General features: G+C 43.1%; 1 protein-coding gene across 2 annotated transcripts in view; it reads left to right on the forward strand.

Annotated features, from left to right (window-relative positions):
• BOC (BOC cell adhesion associated, oncogene regulated) overlaps positions 1-17,050 on the forward strand; it is a 98,020-nt gene that overhangs the window by 67,757 nt on the left and 13,213 nt on the right. For both annotated transcript variants that reach the window (XM_054974153.1, XM_054974154.1), the window contains exons 5-9: positions 5,331-5,477; positions 7,076-7,219; positions 8,522-8,815; positions 10,726-10,998; positions 13,839-14,134. In XM_054974153.1, coding sequence (XP_054830128.1) covers positions 5,331-5,477; positions 7,076-7,219; positions 8,522-8,815; positions 10,726-10,998; positions 13,839-14,134 — 1,154 coding nt within the window. The remainder of the gene's footprint in view (positions 1-5,330; positions 5,478-7,075; positions 7,220-8,521; positions 8,816-10,725; positions 10,999-13,838; positions 14,135-17,050) is intronic.

The following is a 17,050-nucleotide window of genomic DNA, read 5'->3' on the forward strand; positions in this document are numbered from 1 at the left end:
TGCTTGAAGGATAACAGAGTGGTACCATTCTGAAACTTAATGGTTCATAATGAGATGAATCTAAATTGTGGCGTGAAGCTTAGTACTTTGGTGGCACTACATAAATGTGAAATGATAGTATAGGACAGTATATTACCTTTGAATTAGTATTGGGGAGCCAGTTGCTCATGCTTTTGGGATATAGAGCAGGTTTGGCTCCTTTCAGTTCTATTGTTTTAATCCACTCCCATTTTTCTTTTTTAAAACTAGAGTAGCTGGCCCAGTTTGGGAATTAAAGAGCTTGTACATTAAAGTTACTAAGACTACACGTCCAACCAATTGCCTAGTGTTGATACAGGACCTGTTCATTGCATTATTTTTTTCAAATGAGAATACTCACGAGTAGAGGTGGGCACGATCCCCCCCAAAATACCGATCAAGCCGTTTGTGGATCTGGGCTGCCGCCGAACCCAGGTCACCGATTCTAACCGATCAAGTCCTGTTTCCGATCCGGAATCTGGGAGGCCAAAGCGGGAGGTGCCCCACTGTTTCCAGCGATATAGGAATGGTGGTTGGTGGCAGCAGCCGCCAGGCCCGGCGGGCATGGAGAGGCAGCGATGAGCCGCCTCCCCTCAGGTGACGTTCACACACACACACACACACACACACACACACACACACACACACTTAGAGCGGGGGGGGGAGTTTTTAACCCGGCAACGAGCCGCCTCCCCTCAGGGACATTCACACCAGGGCCGGATCTACGGTTGCTAGCATCCAGGGCAACCGTAGTCAGGCTCTTGCGCGCGTGCGCTCTTGGGTCGCCCCCTCGCCCACGTGGAAAGCCGGCTGTCCCGGTGCACTGCAGAGCTGGCAGCAGCGCGAGTGGCTTGGAGGCTGCCCGTGCCATTCACCTGCCCCGCAAGACAAGGGGCGGCCGGCTTGCCTGTGCACCCCTTGTCCTGGGGAAAGGCGAACGGCGCGGGTAGCCTCCCAGCCTCCCACGCTGCCTTTTGCCTTTCCCCAGAACAAGGGGCGGCCGGCTTGCCCGCACGCCCCTTGTCCTGGGGAAAGGCGAATGGCGCAGGCGGCCTCCCAGCCACCCTTGCTGCCTTTTGCCTTTCCCCAGGACAAGGGGCAGCTGGCTTGCCCGCACGCCCCTTGTCCTGGGGAAAGACGAACGGCGCGGGTGGCCTCCCAGCCACCTGCACTGCCTTTTGCCTTTCCCCAGGACAAGGGGTGGCCGGCTTGCCCGCGCACCCCTTGTCCTGGGGAAAGATGAACGGCGCGGGCGGCCTCCCAGCCACCTGCGCTGCCCTTTGCTTTTCCCGCAAGCCGGCCGCCCCTTGTCCTGTGGGAAAGGTAAAAGGCAGCGCGGGTGGCTGAGAGGCCGCCCGCGCCATTCAACTTTCCCCAGGCGCGCTCCTGGGGCTGGCAACTGCGCCCGGCACCCCCTCTTTGGCGGCGCTGGGGGCAGACTACCCTCCCCCCCCCGTTGATCCGGCCCTGATTCACACACACGCACGCACACACACACACACACACACACACACACACACACACACACATAGAGCAGAGGTGGGGGGGATCTATCCCTGCCTCTCCAAATAGAGAGAGACACCCCGTCAACGTTTCATCCAGCTTTTTAAAAATAAGCAGGGACAAAATCCTCCGTTCCTCTCCACCCAATTTTAAAAGCAAGCAGCCAGTCTTCAAAAAGCATATTTTAAACACACACTCAGAACCGTGAATGAGGTTTTCCCACAAAATACAGTGTTTTAAAAGCAGGTTAAAAACAGAGAGTGACAGACAGAAAAATACCCATTCCTCCTACAAATCCCCGTTTTTTTAAAAAGCAAAAAACCTTTGTGCCCATGGCTTCAAAACACCCCCTTCCCCCTCCCTCCCCTGGGTTGCTGCTCCGTGGTTGGAAGGAAGCCAGCTAATCAAGGAAAGCTGGGCTTCCATTCGGTTTTCCAGGGTGACAGAAGGAGGGCAAACACAGCTCAGGCATTCTCCTGGCTCCGCTGCTAGGGGAATAGATTATTGGCGCCTGAGTGTCTGGCTCTTCGATTAGATCACGATGCCCCCCCCGATCAAGCCCCCCCCCCAAATGCTGGATCGGTCACCGTGGACGGAACCGATTAGCTGAGTCCCGATGGCGCAAACGCCATTATCGGGGTTTTTTTCACATCGTGATTCCAATCGTGCCCATCTCTACTCACGAGTATCACACTAAAAAAGGGAAAGTTTTCTTTTTAATGGGCTGTTTTATTAATTGGTTCCTGTTTATTTGTAATTTTTGATCTCTTGGAATTACATTAAAAATTAAAAGGAAAGACTGACACAGATGGATAGTATTTAGGTCTCCTCTGTGTCTTATAGACTTGGATTTTATGTTTAGTAATGGAGAACATGATTCCTTCATCCAGATCTTTACTGTGAAATAGTAGTTTCCTTGCTCTTTGAATAAGGGGACTCACCAGTATAGTTCTGTGAACCTTATCTTCTAATCCAGAAATGGCATCCCCTAGTGTAGCTCTATCTTTGTAAATAATTGCTCTAAAAGTTAATTGTATGTAAGTCACCCAGGCTCTTGGACTCTGCATACTAAGGCATGGATAAAGATGGCATCATGTCTCTTAGACCCTGTACATTTCACTGGGACAGGAGAATGGACATGGTGAAACATGTGGTAGTAAAGGATAAGGTTTTCATTGAAGAATATCGTAAGAAGTTTTCATTAGGCCATCTGATTTTGTTGTAAATCCTGTATAGACGGTTAAGAAGTGCTGATGGAGTAACGGAAACAGCCAGTGGAAGGAGGAAAGGGAGGAGGACTGGGGGGTGGGGGGTGGGGGTAGTTGTGGTGAGAGCTTGTGCAAACATTTCCTCCTAATGGATTTCTCAAATGTATTGGCAGGGAAGCAAGCAGACACAGGTGTCACATCAAATGGCTTCTTCTGTGAAACTTGAGCCATACCCTCTTAATCTGGTATATTCATTTTTACTTTTAAAGGACCTCTCTGTTAGCTGTTTAGCTCCTAAAAAACAGTATGAGCCCAGGGACTAGTACAGAAAACTAGTTCAGCAGACAAAGAAGTCTTGGTCTAGCCACTCATTCAGACATCTTTTTCCCTTTGCTCTCTGGCATAATTTTTGTAAGAACAGCTATGTTTGCAGTTCTGTAGCTGTTTGCAACATCTTCATGTTGGAACGTTAGGGCAGGTATTGCCATTGGAATTCATTTATTTTAAAAATGAAGATGAACAAGCATGCTCACGGCCCAAGATTGGAGGTGCACAGCTGCATTTGGGAGCCCCTTGTTGAAGTGTGAATGCCCGGGGGGGGGGCAGGGGGGCAGATTTGTGGCTCACAGTCAGACCCTTACAGCATCTCTGGCAAAGGCCCTGAAAATGTGCTGCAGTCCAAGCTAAGAGTCATGAGCTAGACAGATCATAAAATCTTCATTGGACAAGGAACTACTTTTGTCATCTTTCTAGATCAAGAATATCCTTTTGTCCTCCTGAAGAACAGTAACAAAAAAAGAGCCTTTGTCCCGTGATAAGAGTATTCTCTGTGGAGAAAAGTGAACAGAAAAGTCCATAGACTTCAAATTGCATAGAAGTAGCTCCATTAACTGGAATGGGCCTGTTCTGTTGAATATAGTCACAAATAAAGTTTGTCTTAAGCCATCCAGCTCAACACTTTCAGTTTTCTTTGAGTGATGTTTGGAGTGATGATTGACTTCCCAGGAACTATATTAAATATCCAATTGTAGTCAGTTTGTCTGGGATATGATTGCCTCACTCAGAGATAAAAAAAATGTCTGCATATGATTACTTGGAAGCAAGTTCAGTTGTAATTAGAATCAGGATTTGTGATGCAAAATTTGGACATTTGGTACTGTGGTCACTGTATGTCTTAACAGGTTTAACTATCTCTAGTAAGAATTTAATTATATTCTTTGTTGGCATTGACCTGTGAACCACTCAGTTGAGGCCAATCATATAGCATTAAACTTCAACTTAAAGCTGATTGTTGTACTTTCATGCAAAAAAGGACATCAAATACAAATTGGTTTTTATGCTGAGGGCTGGGATTCCTTGTGGTCAGAAGAGAAACATATCTTGCAAAGTGTCAGAATGAATTATTTTTGATCATTTGATTATTCTAAATTAGATTTCTTCAGAACCATTTCAAGAAGTCAGCACTGATTTATACTTAGAAGGGTTTGGCCCTTGGCATAGACATTAGATTGCATGAAGAATAATGAAAGTCAGAAAAATAAACAGAAAGATCAAATATTCAGCTAGGCTGTGCAATCTGTTTCTGTTGAAAATTCACCAACTTGGAGGGATGAGATGTAATTTTTCCTTGAAGTTGGTAGTCTTTGTGCAGTGGCTCTATACATTTATAGTACAAAGTAGAAACAGGATCATGGCTTCAGATCACTGAAAAGCAGCAATGATAAAGAAGTGGCACTCCTAAGCAAACTTTGTAACTGGCATTGAAATAAATTAAACTTAGGCAAAACTAGATGTTAGGTTAGCTAACAGGTAACACTACCCACATATTTCTAACAGGAACGTGAGGGCTGGGTAGGAGGAATAGCACATGCAGGGAAAGACTGGAAGGCAAATATGAAAGGTGCTTAATACTGCCTGTACCTACTAATTCACCTATGAAAAAACATCCCCGGGCCTTTGTCCTTACAGTCAGGCGCACATCTGATTTTGAGTCCAGATAGGGAAATAAATTAAAAACTAGTTGGGTGAGGACTTTTGCACCACTGTCTCCCATTGATTGTGTCCTGCAAATGATTACCCAACTTTGCAACAATAACAAAAGATGAAGCTGGGAATCCCACACTTCCATTTTCCTTTATTTAATTTTGGGTTATAAGGTGTTTGCATTAAACCTCAATAGAAGTTTTTAAAAGTTTTATAAACACAAACCAACCATTACTGCAATCCTGATCACATTTGCTTGGAAGTAAGTTCCACAGAACTCAGTGGGATTTAACTTTCACATAAAGTTGATATACAGGTTCTCTTTTCTTTTTGGCTCTATAGTGCTCATGCAGATGAGGAAGCATAGCCATAACATCAGAGAATCAACAAACACAGCTGCAGGCACTGTGATTCTTGAGGTTTCAAAAGGGTAGATGAGGTTGTATAATAAAAAGTGTGCAGTCTTCCTAATTTCCATAACAAATACACAACTCTGGAGCACCATTCCTCTGGAGATTCTTTTGAAGTCATTCATGGCTGTTCACCTTTGAGTTGATTTTTCCCCATGGATAGGTTAACTGTTCTCTTAACAAGATCCTTTGAATGTCCTCTTAACAGATCTCAAAGACTTCAAATATGATGGCCAGCATGTGATAGAAGTTGATGAGGGAAATACAGCTGTGATAGCTTGTGATCTTCCTGAAAGCCATCCCAAGGCACAGGTTCGCTACAGTGTGAAACAAGAATGGCTAGAGGCCTCCAGAGGTGAGTTGTGGTTGACTGAGGAAGGAGAAACAGCTAGAAATTATTTTAATTTTATTTCTCACTTTCTCAGTTTTGCCTTTCCTTTGGCTGTGACTGAGGTCTATTGTGGATCCAGCTGTAAAGTCCACAGACAGAAGGGATTTCCGCCAATCAAACAGGACTTTCTTGCCTGTTACTGCAGCTCAAAATACTCCCAAAATGCTGCTCTGAGGAGACAAGATTCACTCATGAACATAACAAGAGGGGAGTCAGAGGTCTGAAGCAAGAGTACGAATCTTCTAAAATTGTCCCATTTTCCAAGTATGGAAATCCTCTGTTGCATCCAAGCCATCCCCCCACCCCATCACTATTGGTTGAGAGCCAGTAACACAAGTTTGGTGTAGTGGTTGAAGTGTCGAACTAGGATCTGGGAGACCCAGGTTTGAATCCCCACTCTGCCATGGAAGCTTGCTGGATAACCTTAGGCCAGTCACACGCTCCCCACCTAACCTACTTGACAGGGTTGTTGTCATGATAAAATGGAGATAGGGAGACTGTTGTAAGCCACTTTGGGTACCCACTGGGAGAAAAGAGGTGTACAAATGAAGGAGATAAATAAATAAACGTTACCCATCCCAAAGGCACAGTCAGGTGCAAAGGGAATTAACTTGGGGTATCATATAGTGAGACCTAAAACAGCATTTTAAAATGTAATATAGTGTTTCAAATTTTCTGGACATTCTATGAGAAAAAAAGTATGATGACTAGTTATGGGCTTACCTTTTTCTCAAATGTCCTGTCTCTGTAATGGAGGCTTAATGTGTAGAAATGAGAAGCTGAACCTTTTCATGGCATGGTGGTAAATAATATCCCATTATGTTTCCATTAAAGGGACAAAGCTTATTCTCCAGGTGGTTGGCAACACTAAGACGGATCACCCGTCTTCTTCTTCAGAGTTTCAAAGCTGAAAACTTCCTTCTGTGTTCCTCCCTTTGTTGTCTTTTCGTTATCATCACTGGGGCCCAATTCACACATTATCTCTGTGGCGTGAGAGCTGCCTCCCTGTCATCCTGTCCTGTGCCGCTGTGGCGGCATATGAATTGAACCTCCAGCATAACTCCTTTGAAAGCATTTGCCCAGCCTCCATGGCATCTTCTTATGGCAGTATGGAAGTGTTTCGCAGTGTGGCAATTATGTTTATATGAGTTGAGATGAACTACAGTAATGTTCTGTCTCTGAGCTCTCTCTACTTGTGTTTGCTGAGCTTTTGTTCTCTACTTCTAAAATTCAGAACAAATTGTTAGCCACTTGATTCTAGCTGTCAAGTTTAAATATGCCTACCTCATACTTTAGTGCATAATTTTTTATTCTATTTATTGTACCAACCTGTGTGATTGTCATTTCTGATTTCTTCTTAACTTCCTTTTCATTTCATTCCTTCTATCATCCATCATTTTCTTTCTTCTGTCTTGTCAGATGTAGTTGAAACCTTCTTCTCCTGCTACTGCTGCCATATGTAATGTTCAGTTCGTGCCTACAACATGTAAGAGAGTGGTCAGTACACATGTTCCCTACCTCTGGATGTTGTATACTTCTTACTCTCTGCTTTACCTTAACAGATAACTATCTGATCATGCCATCTGGAAATCTTCAGATTGTTAATGCCAGCCAAGAAGATGAGGGAACTTACAAATGTGCAGCTTATAACCCTGTCACGCAGGAAGTCAAAACATCTGTGTCTAGTGAGAGATTGCGTGTGAGACGTAAGTCACCCCTCCTGGATATTTAGGAGCCTCTGCTCAAAGCTGACTTATGATCCCATTTTACTGGTGTTACCAAAACCTCTCATTGTAAGCAGATTTTGAGATTTTATGCTTGCCCTTCATGTCTGAGAGCTTGTTTTGTTTTGATGTGCATTCTATACATTAGTGGTGGTGGAGGGTGCCCTCGTCATAGCTGACTTATAGCGACCCTTGGTGGGGTTTTCATGGCAAGGGACTAACAGAGGTGGTTTGCCATTGCTTGCCTCTGCAATGCTGGTCTTCCTTGGAGGTCTCCCATCCAATTACTAATGGAGGCCAACCCTGCTTAGCTTCTGAGATCTGACAAGATCAGGCTCATCTGGATTGTCCAGGTCAGGGTCTCTATACATTGGTACTCTGTACAAAATAATCCACTCAGGTTTAACGATGCAAGCGCTCTGCTTTAAAAGTTGCTCATTCTTTAAGTTGTTTTTCTGGCTTATGACACCTGTCTCTATTGTTAGTTGTTGCTTATGGTTTCTGCCTTGCATTGTGGTATTTCAAGAGGCATCTGATCTGTCTGCATCTTTGTTTCTTATGATTGTCCTTCTAGAAATAAGGCCTATATCTACAGGGAGAGGGAAGCCAAAGGGGGCTCCACTCACCGCTTCATCTTTTTCTATGGGTTTTCATATATTTTCCTATTCAATTATATCAGTTGTAAGATAATACCCACACCTAAAGGCACCTAAAGGACATCAAATTTGGTACCAGGCAGGGGAAAATGGGAAACTAGCCTGTCAGACTCAGCTAGCCCCAGACCCCTCCTGCCAATCTCCTTTCTCCTTATCACCAGTCCAGGAAGTGGAAGCCTATCAGTGAACATTTTTACTGTATATTCTCCATTGCATTTGGTAATTTTAAAATATTTATATTACTTTGGGCTCTAAAATAGTTGATGGAATTGTTGCTGAAACCACACCACCATGATTTGGACTCAGAAATATATCTGCAGAAGCAGTGCAAATTTTCACAGCATTCCACTCCCTCCAGCAGTCCTTCCAAACCCTGGGAGAGTTGATTCCTGAAATTACAAGACCTATGTGGTTGTTTATCCACAGCTGTCCTGTGAACCCAGGGATCTGGAGAGGGACGTGGTTAAAATATGCATTCACCTGCACCTTCTGTTAATGTAACATTGCTGTGATATCCCATTTCATGGCTATTTGGCCACAAGAAGCTTTTCTGCCTCCGCAGTACATTTTCTTGATCTTGATCAAGAAGGTCTTACTTCTCTGCCATTGATCTTTCCCTTTGCTCTAGGCTCAACATCTGAGGCAGCTCGAATAATTTATCCCCCTGAGACTCAGACTATCATTGTCACCAAAGGCCAAACTCTCATCCTGGAATGCGTGGCTAGTGGGATTCCGCCTCCACGTGTCACTTGGGCTAAGGATGGTTCCAGTGTGTCTGGCTACAACAAGACACGGTTCCTCCTCAGCAATCTCTTAATTGATACGATCAGCGAGGAAGACTCAGGGACCTACAGCTGTATGGCTGACAATGGAGTGGGTGAGAGCAGAGCAGCATTCATACTCTACAATGTTCAAGTGTTTGGTGAGTACAGATGACATTTCCTTTCTCTTAATATAGTAGCTACTGCTCTAGTTCAGAGACTGTTATGTGTGATCCCACATACTTGTCATTTTTCAGAATTGTCATTTTTCAGAACTGCTCACAAGCTTCACATGGCCAACTTAAATTTCATTCATGGCCCTAACTTCAGTAGCTGCCACCTTTTCACTTTTTTCTTTGCTCCCTGGTATCCTTAAATTAGCACAGTGAAGGATTTTTTCCCCAGTTGTAAAGAACAACTAGACAAGAGATTGGCAGTTGGAGGCTTGCAGGCCAAATCCATTCCCCAAAGTTTTCCCATCTGGTTCCCCAGCATAACCTTTGACCTCTGATCAGCCACTTTCTCCCCATCAGAGGCATCAGGAAATGGCACTTTAACTCCCTTTCCTGTAGTCTGAATAGTAAGAGAGGCTTTGACAAAGGCTTTCAGTTATTATAAGCTTTGCAGCTCACCCCATGCCAGAGGCAAGAATGTTGGCAACAACAGCGAACAATCAAGGTCCTATAGGAAGAGGGCTACCAAAGCCTCAGTTACATTTACACTAGGGGGGAACACAAAGTGTTAAAGAGTCGTTTGCCTGAGCCTTGGCTTGTGGGTCTGGTCCTTTGGCCCTTTCTCACTTGAAAATATGTCTGTTGTAAAAAAAAATACATTGTCAACTGAGATCCTAAATCATCTAGAAAAGAAAAACAGAGTTCAGGTTGGCAGACTCTTTCAGTAAGAGGCATCCAATAAAGTTGGAGGCTCAAGATCTCCGTGAGGCAGAACTGCTGCTTTATCAAGGGAAGAATTGATTGACAGCACAGCTGCTCATGAAGCCAAATGACTTCCAATTATTTACAGAAGTCTTAAAATGTACCTTCTCTAAGGTAGGAAGTTCTAATAACATGTTAGAATCTTAACTGAATATAGAGAGGCTTTCATGACCAAATTCAAAGAGAAGACATAAAAATGGTATGAGTTTTTCAGTATATGTTATGGACAAAGAATAGCATTGTCTAGAAGATTCAGCCTTTGGATTCATACAGGTTAGATGGCCCAGATGATAACCAGATCAATGCACCAGGGTTAAAGAGCCATTTGCCTGAGCATTGGTTTGTGCATGGAACCAATGTTACAGCTGACTGGGACTTGATCCAAGGTGACTTTCAGCTCTCGTACTGCTTTGGATCTGCTGTTAACTTGAGTCTATACTGCAGGGAAAGTGAGGGAGCCCTGGATGAAGTGCACTTCATATACTGCCCTTAGGCTGAAAGGCACTTAAAAAATATAATAAATTAGCAAAACAATACAAGCGGCTTAGGAAAGGACATAGCCAATGGCTTGCCTTTCCAAACAAGCACTAGAAGATTAAAACAGGATTGTTTATTGAGAAGCACACATATACATTCTCAAAATAAACCAAAAAAAATATATTCACTTATACAGGCAGTAAGCAAGACTGAATACACTGTGAAGAACAGGCATCAGTTCTTAATTGGAATGCAAATAACATGTCTGGGGAGGGTTCTTGTCTCAGAAATAAGATTAAGAAGCATTCCTAATAGATTGGGAAGCATTTGATAGGATTTGTTGAAAAGATGGAAGCATTCGTTTTCAGGTCTTGAACTTCCAGTCTCAAGATTAGAATAGTGGGGTGCAAATCACCGTCTCCCAAGGATAGCTTTTGAAATGTATAGACCATCTAAGAGATAAATTCTCTGCTATCTATGGGGGACTTGAGCTGCAGGCAAAATGATAGTGTGCAATGGAATGTAATTCTGAGCATCACCATCTTCATAAATCTCTGTTTGTAACACATGTTCATGACAGCAGCAAATAATTCATTGCCTGCAGAAGATGTTCGTCTTATACCTATCCCCAAATAATTTGAAATGTATTCCAATTTCAGAACCACCAGAGGTTAGCATGGAACTATCACAGCAAATCATCGCATGGGGTCAGAGTGCAAAATTCACCTGCAAGGTACGAGGGAACCCCCAGCCCTCAGTCATGTGGCTTCGTAATGCGGTGCCTCTCTTCTCCAGTCATCGAATGCAGCTATCTCACAGAGCCCTACGGGTCTCCAGTGTGGGGCCTGAGGATGAAGGGATATACCAGTGCATGGCAGAGAATGAAGTTGGGAGTGCTCAAGCAATGGTACAGCTGAAAACTGCCCGTCCGGGTAAGTTTTTAGTGAGGTTAAGCAGGTTTGCATGGAAATACCTAAGGCAGTGCATGCTCCTCATGTTTCCATCATGTCATATATCACAGAAGCTAGATTCTGGTTCAGAAGCACCTTATGATAGCAAATTTCTCATTTTTAGTATGTTGTAGACCTGCACATTTCGTGATGAAATTCCAGAAACTCGGGTGGGCTTTGAAATGGGCACCCAGTGGTAAGGGAGAAGAATTGCTGTACTTTGTCTTTGACTGTCCCTTTTAAATCAACATTCCTTTGACCCCCGTATTCTCTCCTTTTTGACATTTTTTCCTTGTTCCTTGATCTCTGCAATCTAATCCCCCATTGGAATATCCCAAATTCTGGAGAAATCCAGATTTTCCATCTCTAGTACAATTAGTAAAGTGGTCACATTTGTACAGATGTGCAGACAATTTAATTCATGTAGAAAGTGGATGTTGTTGAGACAAATGTTTGGATTTAATTTTGAGCAGTGAGGGGTCATAGCACCAAGTGCTTAGAGGTACCCTGACTAGGTACCCAGAATAGCCTTTCTGTGTAATATAAAAATGGGGGATTCTATTAAAAGCATACCTATATCTTTTTTTTTTTTTTTGAAAATTTTTTTATTGGGTTAGAGCATTGTTATTTTTACATTACATTCAATTTTCCCCTGATTTTTCGTTTCTAACCCCCTCCCTTTCCCCCCCTTTTTGTTGACTTCCAACAGCTTTCCCACCCTCTGTCCCTTTTCCCTTACTTATATTAAAGTCCTCTGTCTAAAACAACTATACATTCTCCGTTATATTAAGCAGTACATCTTTAACTCCTTTACTTATTATACGCCCAAACTGTACGTCTTTAGATAATCAATTTATCCCATTTTCCAATTTTGAATATTTCTATATATCATAAACCTATGTCATAGACCATAAAAATTTTCCACCTTTAAATCAAACAATTTGATTTGTTCCCTATATGTTACTCATTTCATCTTTTTATGGTAATTCTATATAACTCACATAAACAATCTATTTAACTCTTCTATGCATTCAGTTTGGTGCATATAAATCTTATCAAAAAGAGAAAATATTTAATTACTCGATCCTCATGTTTAAACCTTATCATTAATTATTCTCTATCAATATTCTATCAATTAATCTTTGCATATCTTTATATATCTCAATCAATTAATCTAACTGCTTATAAATTCACATTTCTCTTCCTCCCCCGGTAAAGTCACCCCTCTCTTTTATACTTTTATTATACTTCAGTAGTTCTCAAACTGCCACAGTTTTCCTCCCACTTCCCATTTCTTCTCCAAATATTGTTTCAGCTTCTCCCAGTCTGTGTTAAACTGCCCTGAGTCCAGATCTCTCAGTTTTCTTGTCATCTTGTCCATTTCAGCCATGTACAGCAATTTGTAGATCCAATCTTCAATAGTTGGCACTTCTTGTACTTTCCATTTTTGCGCATACAAAAGTCTAGCTGCTGCAGTCATATAAAATGTCAACGTCCTATGATGGGCTGGAATTCCCTCCATTCCCAAGTTTAGCAGCAGGAGTTCTGGGTTCTTATTTATTTGAAACTGTAAAATTTCACTCATTTCTCTTATTATTTCCCCCCAGAACTGCCTAGCTACCTCACACGACCACCACATGTGATAGAGGGAGCCCTCATGCTTCCTACATTTCCAGCATTTATTAGAAGTGTTCAAGTTCCCTAGCGCAAAAAGCATACCTATATCTGAAAGATTTTTTTTATTGCTGAAAGATATGGTCCCCAGCGAGGCCTGCTTGTTTGTCTTCCATTTGGTAGTAAAGCTGTGTAGTATTGGTGCCCAGCTTTTTATTCTCTGGCTATGTAGGCATGTTTTTATTTCATGTAGGAATCATAACATCAAACTGACAGTGAGCATTTAGTTATTAAGGTGGGGACCAGCGAGGACTTGCAGGGGACATCTCTTTTCCACCTCCCCCACTATTTCCTCTTTCCTTTCCTTGAAACTCCCTACTGCCTCTTCCCATATCCTGCTTTTTCTTTCCTCCCCACTTACCAGCTGACCTACCTTTATCTGCTCCCCCCTGCCTCCGGGTCTTCAGTTTGCCTCCTTTCCCAGCCTGGGCAGTCTCTTCCTGGAAAAGCTGCTGAGTTGTGCAGTTCTGTCTGGGTTAGGGGATCCAGAACAGCTCATATCTTTTTCACCTCCTACATTTTATCCTCACAACAATACTGTGTGGTAGGTTAGGCTGAGTGTGTGTGACTTGCCCAAGGTCACTCACTGAGCACCATGGCAGACTAAGGATTCAAAGCTGGTTCTCCCAGATCCTAGTCTGAAACTCCAACCACGACACCACACTGGCTTTTATGGGGTGACTGTTGTTGAACAATAGCAAATGGCTGGACCTGGGTGTGTCATGTAGGTTGGGTAGTAATGAGTGACCAGTGGTTGCTGGTGTGTCTGGACCCAATCAGTCCTCCCTGAAAAGCCAAAACTGCTCTGGAAAGTACTCTGTCCCCTCCTCCTGCCTTTTATTTTCAGAAACCAAGGCTTGAAGGCTGGCAATACTATTTTGTTTATTTAGCAACAGTCAGTAATGGCATTTGTTTCTTAAAGCTACAGGCACTCCTATCATTTGGCATGGGGATTTGACCCTTCACAATATATATATATATATGGGGCCACACTGAGAATTAGATATGTTGGTATAGAGTATCAGTGATAAAGTTTCTATTTGAGGTTTGTGTTTCCTGGTTGTAGGATGTGAATGACAGTTTTAAGAAATTAGGCCTTTTTAAAGTGCACAAACATTAAACATGACCTTCCACTTACTTTCTTCCAGAACCAACACTGAAGCCACAACAGAACACTGATACAGACTCAGCTCAGCCTGCTGTGTTGCCCAACAGACTCAGCAACAATGAAAAAATTCTGAAAGATAAAGCCGTGCTGAGGCCCAGGCCCACCACACCAGCAGTCTCTGTCCAGTGCACTGCCAAAGGCCTTGTGTCTCCAGCTGAGGCACCTGTCATCCTTAGCTCTCCCCGGACAACTAAAACAGATTCCTATGATCTTGTGTGGAAACCGCGGCATGATGGCAAAACCCCTGTCCTCTACTACCTTGTTAAACATCGCAAGGTTAGCATTTTCTGGGGTTCTTTTTCTTGCTTGTGTGCCATCCATTGTGATATCACTTGCTGAATTACTTTCTCTGTGGAAGAGGTCTGTATGGCTTATGCTTTTCTGCTATCTACATAGACTCCTCCTTTGGATGGACAAGCCTCTTATCCTGTGTGCTAGCAAGGAACTGTTATGGGGATGTGATAGCTCAGGTGAAAGCTAGATTGAAGAATCAGCAGGAGGGAAAAGATTGCAGAATTGCTGGAGGAGGTGACAGTGGGCAGTGGCTAACTCAAAATGTACACTGCGCTGTGGATATGATATACATTGCTTGGCTTGGCTGTTTCGTTTGCATTCTTATTGCCCTCTTACAGTGCATCCTTATAAGCCCATTGACTTCAATGGCCTTTAAGTCAATGGATTTAGAAGAAGGTAACTGCTTAGGGTGGCACTGCTGTGCTTCTCATCCTTGTGAAACTTAATTGTGAACTCTTCTTGGTACTTAAGTAGAACAGGCAAAAGTAAGAGACTTCCTGGTTATTGTCTCCAAGAATGGAGACTGAACTAATACATTTAAAAAAATAAGAATACCAGTTAAAATCACAGGCCAAGTACTGATTCCACACTAACACGGTATCCCAGCATTTTAGACTTGGAATTGGTACTTTTGTTTGTTTGGGGGTTGGTTAGGTGGCTGCTTTTTTTCCAGAGCTTCACCTGGAAAGTTCATGGGTTAGGAGAAGTCACCATGGGTGACTGCACTTAGTACTAATATGTTTCCAGCATAGAGCAACTTCTCAGCTGGAGACACTTTATTGTGCCTTAAACGTCTTTACAGATGGGGCCACTTCATATTAACCCATACATTGCTGACACTTGTGTGACTGGTAACTAACAAGATAATCAAAATGAGCTTTGTAATAGGGGAAGGTTTAACAAAACTGTGAATAGACCTGACTCTGTCAGAGTTTATTACAAGAATAAATACATTGTGGCATGTTACTCACTGGGGATATATTTCACTGTTTATAGAGTGCTCTGATGCACTGTTTGCTAGTTAAATAATTTTCAGTGCAATCCTAAGCAGAGTTACGTTGAAATCAGTGGGCTTAGACTGGAGTAACTCTGTTTAGGATTGCACTGTTAGACTTGTTTGCAATCTAGTAATTCAAGATTATAGCAGAAATTTATTAAACATGTACAAAGGTTCCCTGAGGTAAGGACTGGCTTGCATCGAATCACCTTGGACCCATATAAATGTGTTTGCAGCATAGGTTTTAGGACTATGTTCTGTGTTCAAGAGAGAAAGAGGTATAGGAAAAGGGGTGTGATATCATGGGCTTAAAGACAGAAATAGCTGCAGCGGGTTTATGTAGGGGTATAGGAACTAGGGATGTGTGTCTGAGGAAAAATGGTATTTTTCAAATTTCAGGAAGAGCATAAATACCAGAATTTTGTGGTGTTTGGGTCCCCCAATACCATTTCAGGATTATGGTTTAGTGTTTCCAGGATTCTGGAATCTTTTGGATTCCGTTATTCCTCATGAGGGACTGGGGAAGGGTCTGGTGTGGCTATTTTTCAACCAAATGAAACAAAATTGGAGGGAACCTAGTTTTTTTTATCCACTGAAGGCCCCCAAGTTTCAAGTGAATTGAGGCCCATTCTGTAAGTTGCTCCCAGCCATACTACTTGCAGGGGTGCAGACTGGGAGGGTGGGAAAAGCACTTGAAAAGGGCCCTGCCCTCACAAAGGAGAGGGGGAAGAAGGAGCCAGCCAGGTCCACAGCTCTGCTGGGGCCTTGCACCCACTCGTGCCTGCTGGAAGCCACCTTCCCTGGCCTGGGCAAGATGCATGCAGGCTAGGAGCCGCCTTCCCAGGGTTGGGCGAGATGCCTCCTTCCCCCTCCTGTTGCCCAGGAAGCCTGTAAAGGGGAAAAGGCAGGCCTGGGATCCTTAAAATGCCAACCCTGGATATTCCTGTATATTTCCAGAAATATATGGGACCCAAATACTGGTATTCCAAGATTCACAAAATTTAGCTGTATACATAACAGAACTCACTACCTCAATTTAGTATAAAAAGCTACACTCCCCCATGTAGGGTTGTGGGAATAGACTTGAGCAGGGCATAATGAGTCCACCCTTTAAAGTAGTCATTTTCCCCAGGAGAACGGAAGTCTGTAGTCTGGAGATCAGTTGTAATTCTGGGAGATCTCCAGACCCCACATGGAGATTGACAGCCCTGCTCCATGGCAGTTTCAGTCTCTCTGCCCACCTTCCCTCCCTTCCTGCAATTCTGAATGTAACATTCCTTAGGGATCTTCTACAGGCCCTGTCTGTCAACTTCAGATATTCAAGGATGATGGATGATCCTCATGTCACCATAATCTTTGCACAACAGGATTTTATTGGAATGCTTTCTATCTGCTGGAAAAACTATTAGAGTGGCAGGTCAGAGCTTAAAGATGGGTCAAGATTTGAGAGACCTTTCCCCTGTTGGAGATGGATGGATCTTCATGTTTAACTCAACTGAAACATGGAATGTTTAACAAAGGCCTCTCTTAAAAGGAGTATCCTGCCTGATCTAGAAGGAGAGAGTCGCCTGCTCTTGTAGGCTTTCTGTAGATACAGGATGCTCATTGAACTGCCTGCATGTTTCTTTTCATGCAGTTGGGGATGTGGATCTCCATTTTCGATGACTAGTTTTCAAATGAGGCCAGTTGCATTGGATCTAGATTGGGCCAGTTGTTTAGACTCAGTAGCACTAAATTGTTTAGACTGTTTAGCACTAAAATATTTTTAAAACCCACACACCCAAGTACCAGAACAGAACTGAGTCTGTTTCAAATTACAGCTTTCCATCATTAAAAAATACCACCGGACTAATTTCGGTTAGGTGGCTTCAGCACTGTAATGTTTTGTAAGGTGCTGATCT

This window comes from Eublepharis macularius, chromosome 3, assembly GCF_028583425.1.
Source record: "Eublepharis macularius isolate TG4126 chromosome 3, MPM_Emac_v1.0, whole genome shotgun sequence".
Lineage (NCBI taxonomy): Eukaryota > Metazoa > Chordata > Lepidosauria > Squamata > Eublepharidae > Eublepharis > Eublepharis macularius.